The sequence below is a fragment of the Leptonychotes weddellii genome, chromosome 4, assembly GCF_054177405.1.
Source record: "Leptonychotes weddellii isolate Sample4059 chromosome 4, ASM5417740v2, whole genome shotgun sequence".
Taxonomy (NCBI): Eukaryota; Metazoa; Chordata; class Mammalia; order Carnivora; family Phocidae; genus Leptonychotes; species Leptonychotes weddellii.
The window spans coordinates 20,527,795-20,536,570 of NC_138372.1; the positions used below are offsets into that span (position 1 = coordinate 20,527,795).

Genomic DNA, 8,776 nt, shown 5'->3' on the forward strand with positions numbered 1-8,776 from the left:
TCAGGGGCAGCCTCCAGCTGGGCTTTTCCAGGAATCGCGGACAAGACGGTTGTCCCGCCCTCTCTACTTGTGCAGTGAATGTTTGACCCTAAACGCAGAACCTTTCCAAGTGTCTGATTGCCCTCCCTCTGCTGACTCACCCTGATCAGCTGCGGCCGGCAGTGTTCGCCGTCCCTCCGGCTTCTGTCTTCTGTGGAGCGGGGTGCTTGGTGTGTGTAGTTTTTCTTCCCCATGAACCGAGAGGCCTGGGCAGGGAACAGAGCCCTGGGGCACACCGCTGGAGACTGCCTTCTAGGCACAGCTTGACTGCTGTCCTCTGTCCACAGCCCTCTGTCCTCCCTGTGGTTGCTGGTGTCTGCCTGTCCCTCCCTCTCTCTGTCCCTTTCCCTGTCTCCCTCCTTGTCATGGTCTCTTTACTGTCTCTCCTCCTCCCCCTCCTCCTTATCCTCCTGATTCCCTTGCCCCCTCCTCACCTCTTCTCCTTCCCTCCTTCCCCCTCTACCTTCTCTCTTTTGTTGATGGTCAAGGCCACAGTCACAGAGGCTTCTCCTCACCTACCCCCGAGGGGGTCCTCGGCTCTGCCCTGGGCCATGGTGAGGGTGATGCCCAGAACTTGGTGGTTGGGGTCACCCAGTCTTCCCCTGCCCCAGACAGCTCTCGAACTAGGACAGACTGATTAGAACTTGCCTGTCTGGGAAGATCCCTTCCTTAGCCTCTTTATCTCTACCGATGGTCAAGGTTCCTGAGCCCTCTTAACCTGGAAGTCCTCTCTTGGGTCTACCCCACATCTTGCATGCTGTAGGGCCCATCAGGGTGAATGGCTATCTTATCTTGAGCCTTCCCTGTAATTGGGCCCCTGACTCCACTGCAGTCTCAAGACAGGTCCCAAGTCATTCCCTCTTTCCCTTTTGCTCAGCCCCTCGGTCATGGAGCTGTACCCCTGCTCTTCCTCCCACTTCCCTCCGAGTCCTCTGGAGTCACAAACTGCCATCCTCATCTGTAAAGCTGGGCTGGAGGCCTGGGCTGTGCAGGGCCCTTGTCTAGGGTCCTATCACCAGGCCTCTCAGGCGGGACTGGGCCTCTTGCTTTCTCCTTCCACTGCTTCCTGTGACTGGATGGACTGGTGGGCCGTGGCAGGAATGTGGGCCCTGTATGGATCTCTTTACATGTCTAATGTGGCCTATGGTGGGACCATCCTGGGGGTTCTGGGGATAGGAAGAAGCCAGTCGGAGTTCATTCCCTGCCCAGAGGAAGACTCCCGAGCACTGGCTGAGCAGCGGCCAGACTCTCTGCCATGAAGGAGGAGCATAGCGCACCCCCATTGTGGGAAAAAGGGGTTCTCAGGGCACATGTTCGGTGAGGATGGGGGAAAGGAGGATGGCTCTGGGGGCGTGCTGGGGCTGGAGCTGGGGTAGTCATCTTCCTAGTTTGGATGAGGTGATTGCTGTGACACCAAAATAGTCCCAGAGTGACTATCCTTCCCATTTCCTGAGCCCTCCAGGCCAGTGACAGGGGCCAGGTCCCAGCCTGAGGCCGCTGGGCTTCATCCCTTGTTCTCAGCAAGGGTCCCCAGGACAGGGACTCTGCCTAGTCCCTTGTGGGGGAGGCAGCAGCTCTGGGTTTGCCAAGCAAAGGATAGAGGCAGAGCCTCTCGGTATTTAGAGACGCTTCTAGAATGCCCCCTGGCCTCAAGGCCCCCTGACTGTTGGGCCTCTCCATCCACCTCTGGGCGTTGTCCTGCCCAGCTTAGCACCCATGTATGTCTCTTGTCAACCCCTCCCTGCAGGAAGCCGGTGAACATGACCAAGGCCACCGCCAATTACCGTCAGGAGAAGACCCACATGATGAGTGCTGTGGACCGGAGCTTCACAGACCAGAGCACCCTGCAGGAGGATGAGCGGCTGGGCCTCTCCTTCATGGACACCCACGGCTATAACCCCCGAGGTGAGTGCCTGGCCCTCCCGCCCTTCCCTGTGGCTCTGGGATTCCACACCTGAGCCAGGAGGACCGAGCCCCTCCGATGGGTTCTGTAACACCTCAAACCCAAAATGAAGCATCTGTCGTGCTCCCGCTGGGTACCAGCACTGGGTAATGCAGAGGAGACATGGGTATTCCGTCTGCACTGGGCGAGCTTTAGGAAAATGGAGGACTTAGACACAGACTCATAGGGGAGGCATGCGAGGTCACGTGTTGATTGTGGGAAGTGTTCCAGGGACTTCGAGAAAGGAGTGACACTGCATGATCAGAGGGGACCAGAGCAGTCTTGAGCCTGCTGAGCACCTGCTGTGGGAGAGGCAGGGGACCAGTGGCTAAGAAGGATGGCTCTGGAGTCAGACAGACCGGGTTTGCATCTCACATCCTCTTAGCTGTGTGACCTGGGGCAAGCTGCTTAACCTCTCTGGATGTCTGCTTCCTCATGTACAAAATGGGGCCAGTGATCATCTCTGCTGGTAGGTCTACTGGAAGACTAGGTTGGCTATTATGTGTACATCATATAGTTAGTGCTGTGCCCAGCATGCAGGAAGAATACGGTGGATCAGCCGTATGTGCTTGGAGCTTGTCATAAATCATCTCCTCATGCATCTTTTTATTCTATTTAGTGTTGATTTGTACAAAAGAAAATAGGTAGTGTTTCTGGAAGTCATGCAGCGATAATATAGCAAACACGGGTGAGCCACAGTGGTGAATTAGGACGCCGTCTGGGCGTCCCTCCCTAATAATATGCCCCGCACCCCTCTTACACATAAACACACACTCCCTCCCTGAAATTTGTGTCTATAATTTTCTTACCCTTCGGGGAGTAGTTTTACCATGTGTACATGTAGCCCCAAACAGCGCATTATGTAACTTTGCTGGTTTTTGAGCTTGATACAAATGCAATCACACTGTTTCTCAACTCAGCGTTGTGTTTCTCATATCTGCCCAGGTGGATGTTTCCCTGTAGTTTGTATAGTTTTCCATTCTATGAATGTATCGCAATTGATTTCTCCCTTCTGCCATCCAGCGACATCTGATTTGCTTCCAGTTTTCTGGGTATTACAAACGAGGCTGCTCTGAATGTTCTTAAATGGATCTCCAGATGCATCTGCATGGCAGATCTGAGACATAGAACAGCCGGATTGCAGAGCGTGTGCTTGCTCCCCTTTGGAAGACGGTGCCGAGCCGTGTCCCAGAGTGGCTTTGCCTGCGCTCACGGCCAGCAGCAGTGAGCGAGGGCTTCTGCTGCTCCACGGCAAGCTCAGAATTTGCCAGGCTTCTTCGCTTTTGCCAAACTAGTTTGTATAAAATGGTAATTCTCTATAGTCTTAATTTGCATTTCTCTGATTACTAATGAGGTTGAGCATATTTTCAAATCATTATTGGCCATTCATCGTTCTTCTTCCATGAAATGCCTGTTCATGCCTTTTACCTAATTTTCTATTAGGTTTTCTGTTGCTTTCTTAGTGGTTTTTAGGAGTTCTTTATATATTTAGGATGATAATCACTTTTCACTTATGAATTGCAAATATCTTCTCTCAATTTGTGGCTCATCTTCGCAGGTTATTTATAGTGTCTTTGGAGGAACAAGTTTTTATTTTAATTTAGTCAAGTTCATCAGTCTTTTCCTTTCTGATTTCTACTTTTTGTGTTTTTTTTCAAGAATGCTCGCTTCCTTTGCAGGGTCATAAAATATTTTTTACTTTTTTCTAAACCTTTTTATATTTTGCATTGCACATTTCAATCTTTACCCTTCTGTGATTGATTTTTGTGTGTTATAGGGATGAAGGATTTTCTTTTTTTATATTTTCTTTTATTTATTTTTCTGTAGTAACTGATGTCCCAGCTTCTGTTACATTTTGTATTTTCACCACTGATTGTAAAGCCACCCTCATCAGGGATCATGCTTCCATATATTTGTGGATTGTTTTTTGGCTCGTTGTTCTCTTTGATCGGCCACTTTGGTGATTCCTGTGTCTGTCGATACCTGATTGCCTCATTACTAGAGTTATATAAGTCTTGTATCTGGTACATCAAGTTCTCCCGGCTTTGCTCCTCATCAGGGATGTCTTGGCTATATTTTTCTTACTCTCTTTCTCATACATTTCATTATATTTATTTATTTAGAGAGGGATTGTGTGCAAGCGGGGTGAGGGAGGGGGTAGATGGACAGGAAAAGAAAGAATCTTTTTTTTAAGATTTTATTTATGTTTTTGAGAGAGAGGAAGAGAGAGAGAGTGAGTACGAGTGGGGTAAGGGGCAGAGGGAGAAGCAGGCTCCCCGCTGAGCAAGGAGCCTGATGCGGGACTCGATCCCAGGACCCTGGGATCATGACCTGAGCCGAAGGCAGATGCTCAACCAACTGAGCCACCCAGGTGCCCCGGGAAAGAGAGAATCTTAATCTCCATGCTCAGCATGGAGCCTGATGTGGGGCTCGATCTCATAACCCTGAGAACTGAAATCAGGAGTTGGATGCTTAACTGACTGAGCCATCCAGGCACCTGTCTCTCTCATACATTTCAGAATCATCTTTTCAAGTTACTTGTAAAACTTTGTTGGGTGGATTTGTATTAAATGTTTAGGTCAATTTGGGGAGAACTGACATCTTATGAAATTGTCTTTACATCCATGGAAGGGATATATATCACTCTATGTATTTAGGTCTTGAGTGTCTTTCGGTAATTTTTCCATAAAACTTTGCACATCTTTTGTTAGATGGACCCTCAGGTCCCTTGTATTTTTGATTTCCATTGCAAATGGTACATTGTGTTGATGTGTGTGGTAAAATACACGTAACGTAGAATTTACCATCTTAACTGTTGTTAAATGTGCAGTTCGGGGGTATTAAAGACATGCATAATGTGCGACCATCACCTTCAGCCAACCCCATAGCTCTGTTCATCTTGTGAAACTGAAACTCTGTTCCCATGAAGCAGTAACCCCCCATTCCTGCCTCTTCCCGGCCCCTGGCAACTCCCATTCTACTTGCTGTGTCTGTGAATTTGACTACTCTAATTATCTCATATACATGGAATCATAGAGCATTTGTCCTTTTGTGACTGGCTTGTGTCACTTAGCTGAATGTTTTCTAGCTTCTTTCATCTTTCAGAATTTTCTTCCTTTTTAAGGCTGATGAATATTCCATGACATGTATGTACCACGTTTTGCTTATTCATTCATCCACCCATGGACGCTTAGGTTGCTTCCATGTTTTAGTTATCGTGAAGAATGCTGCTATGAACATGGGTGTACACATACCTGTTTGAGACCTTGATTCAGTTCTTTTGGGTACATATCCAGAGGAATTGCTGCATCATATGGTAATTCTATTTTTAATTTTCTGAGCAACCACCATACTGTTTTCCATAGTGGCCGTACCGTCTGGCTTTCCCTCCAACAGTGCATAGGGGCTCCACATCCTTGTAACACTGGTTATTTTCTGGGTTTTCTTTTCTTTTTTTTTTTTGATAGTAGCCATTCCAGTGGGTATGAGGTAGTATCTCACTGAAGTTTTGATCTACATTTCTCTAATGATGAATGATGTCACTTTGGGTGTGTGTGCTATTTGTGTATCGTCTTTGGAGAAATATCTATTCAAGCCCTTTGCCCATTTTTGAATTGGTTTTTTTGTGTTTTTTTTTGCTGTAGAGTTTTAGGAGTTCTCTCTGTACTCTAGATATTAATCCCTTATCAGATATATGATTTGCAAATATTTTTTCCTTTTTGGTGGATTGCCTTTTTACTCTGTGGATTGTGTCTTTCGGTGCACATAATTTAAAAAATTTTCATGAGGTCCGGTTTGTCTATTTTTTTCTCTTATTGTCTGTGCTTTTGGTGTCATAGCCAAGAAATCATTGTCAAATCCAATGTCATGAAGTTTTTGCCCTGTGTTTTCTTCTAAGAGTTTTTTTTAATCTTTTTAAAACAATTATTATTTTTTTATAGAGACAGAGAGCACATGAATGGGGTGGAGGAGGGGCAGTGGGAGAGGGAGAGAGAGAATCTCAAGCAGGCTCCATATTCAGTGCAGAGACCGATATGGGGCTCGATCTCATGACCCTGAGATCATGACCTGAGCCAAAATCAAGAGTTGGATGGACACTCAACCAACTGAGCCACCCAGGTGGCCCTCTTCAAAGAGTTTTATAGTGTTAGGGCTTACATTGAGGTCTTTGATCTAGTTTGAGTTAACTTCTGTATATGATGTGAGGTAAGGGTCCAACTCCATTTTTTTTTTGCATGTGGATGTCCAGTTTCCCAACACAAATGGTACACTTTTAAAATATAACATTTCTAATTGTTGCTTATGTAGAGAAACATAGTTGATTTTTTATGTATATATATTGATCTTATATCCATAGTTCTTGATAACCTTACTTACTAATTTTCATTTATCTGTAGAATCTTTCAGGTTTTCTGAGTATGATCAAAAGATCTGTAAATACAAACAATTCTGTTTCTTCTGTCTCACTTCCCTTCCTTTTTTTTCTTGTCTTTCTGAGAGGCACTGGCTGGGACCTCCAGCACTGGATTGGATGGAAGTGGTAATAGCAGGAATCCTTGTCTTGTTTTCTTGGATTTAAAAAGAATGCTTCTAACATTAAACACTGAGAATGAAGTTTGCTACAGTTTTTGGTAGAAATGTTTTATCAGGTTAACAAAATTCTTTTCAGTTTTTAGTTTGCTAAGAGGTTTTATTTATGTGAGCATTAAACTTACCAAATGCTTTTTCTGCACTATTTTATATATATATATGTATATATGTGTGTATATATATATATATATAGTTGTTAATGAGGGGAGTGACATTTTCAGATTTTCTAAAGTTAAAATAACCTTCAGTGCTTGGGGTAAATTCAGCTTGGTCATGATGCATTATATTTTTTATGTCTTTTTGGATTCAGTATAGGTATAATATTGTTTGAGATTTCAGAGCTATATTCAAGAGTGGGATTGGCCCATGATTTTCTCTTTTTTGTACTATCCTTGTCTGGTTTTTGGTATCAAGATTCTATTAGTCTTGTAAAATGCACTGAGGTCTCTTCTCTTTTTTCCTTATTATGAAAGATTGGAATAATTGACACCTTGAGAGTTTGGTGGAATTCACCTATAAAACAATCTCTCCTGTTGTTTTCTTCATGGAAAAATTTTAAACTTTTAATTCAGTTTATTTAAAGGAGTAGAGGACTATTGAGACTTTCTATTTTTTTTTTTCAAGCACTTGTAGTTATTTGTCTAGGAATTTGTCCGTTTCATTTAGGTTTTAAAATTCACTGACATGCCCTTATTTATCATGTTGTCTTTGTGATCTCCCTCATTAAATTTTCACCCCCGCCCAGCATGGTGGCTATTATCAACTCATCTTACAAATGAGGAAGCAGAGAGAAAACAGAGAGGCTCAGAGAGGGGAAGTCACTTGTCAAACAGGCAGAAAGTGGTAGAGCCAGGATTTAAGTGCAGGTCTTTCTGAGTTGCAAAGAGCTGCCTCCAGCGAGGCATGGGCAGGATTTGGACAGGCAGAGATGGGAAAGGAAGGGCATGCACGGGTGAGGGAGCACACGGAGAGGTATGATTGGGCAGAAAACTCCAGTGGTCGGCAGGGAGAGTGGGAGTTGGGGGCAGTGTGGGCGCCTGCCTTGCTGCTGAGTCCTCTGGTGAGCCCCAGAGAGGCAGGATGCACGGGCTCCGCCCCCAGCCAGCTCGCTGACAGCTGGGGAGACCTGGCTTAGGGAAGTCAGCCCCAGGCTAATTGCCATGGGGATGGTGGAAGCAATTAGTGCTGTAGGAGTTTCGAGAAGAAGTGCCTTTGGGCAGAGGTGGTCAGGGTTTGGGCTGGGCTGGGCAAGGTGTGGCTGCTGGTGAGGAGTAACCATGGGCACGCTGCAGACTATGGCGGAGGTGTGGTCAGGAGACTGGGGCCGTGGGTCCACCCCTTTTCTCTCTCCCCACGCCCTATGCCCCCAGCCTCCACTTCCTTCGTTGCTTTCCAAACAGAGGAACCCAGATTTGGGTGGTGGGGAACAGAAAGCCAGGTTGCCTTGGCTGCATCCTCAGTCTTTTACAACGGGGACTTATCACGCTGAGTAAATGGTGGCAGGCTGGCCGTGAGGAAGGCGGCTGGGATGTTCCCAGCATGTGGGAATGGGCCCCCCGCTGTGTCTGAAATCCAGCCTGTGAAAACCCTCAATCCCTTCTGAGCCCTGTCCATCTGGAGCTCTTGACCTCTGTGGGTGCCAGTGGGTTCCGCCCGCCGAATGGTTTGTCAAATAAGTGCTAGGTTCTTTTCCTCACCACACACTCTCCTTTATCAGGAAGAAAAAGACAGGGAAAGTAGGGTAGACAACAGGGCCCCAGAGTCAAATGGGCCTGGGTTTGAATCCTGGTGCTGCTGCTTAATGACTAGGTAACTCACCCCTTGTGGGCCTTGGTTTCCTCATTTGGATAGGGGATGACAGTAATGCTTACATCATAGGAATAGTCTAAGGATTAAGTGACCTAAGAATCATGCCAGGCATATGAAAGTACTTGATATGTAAGATAGTATTAGCTATTATTACAAGCTATGTTTCTTTAAAGTTATTTCCTAATTGCACTAGGGAAGGAAAAGTCTGGAGTGCTCCTAGATCATATAACCGGGAGCCTGTCTTCGTCTGAGGTGGGTGGGAATCGGGGAAAGGGCCCATCTTTGAGGAGGGTCTGAAGATTTTCATTTTCAGATGGGGAAACTGAGGCCCAGAGAGGTCAAGTGACTTGACTCAGAATTTGAATTCGGGTCTCTCTGACTCCAGACCCAGTGTTT

The 8,776-nt window shown here is 46.1% G+C and overlaps 1 protein-coding gene across 6 annotated transcripts in view; it reads left to right on the top strand.

Annotated features, from left to right (window-relative positions):
• The window catches only part of PTPRU (protein tyrosine phosphatase receptor type U), a 76,269-nt gene that overhangs the window by 44,428 nt on the left and 23,065 nt on the right, over window positions 1-8,776 (top strand). For all 6 annotated transcript variants that reach the window (XM_081817920.1, XM_081817921.1, XM_081817924.1 and 3 more), the window contains exon 15: window positions 1,787-1,944. In XM_081817920.1, coding sequence (XP_081674046.1) covers window positions 1,787-1,944 — 158 coding nt within the window. The remainder of the gene's footprint in view (window positions 1-1,786; window positions 1,945-8,776) is intronic.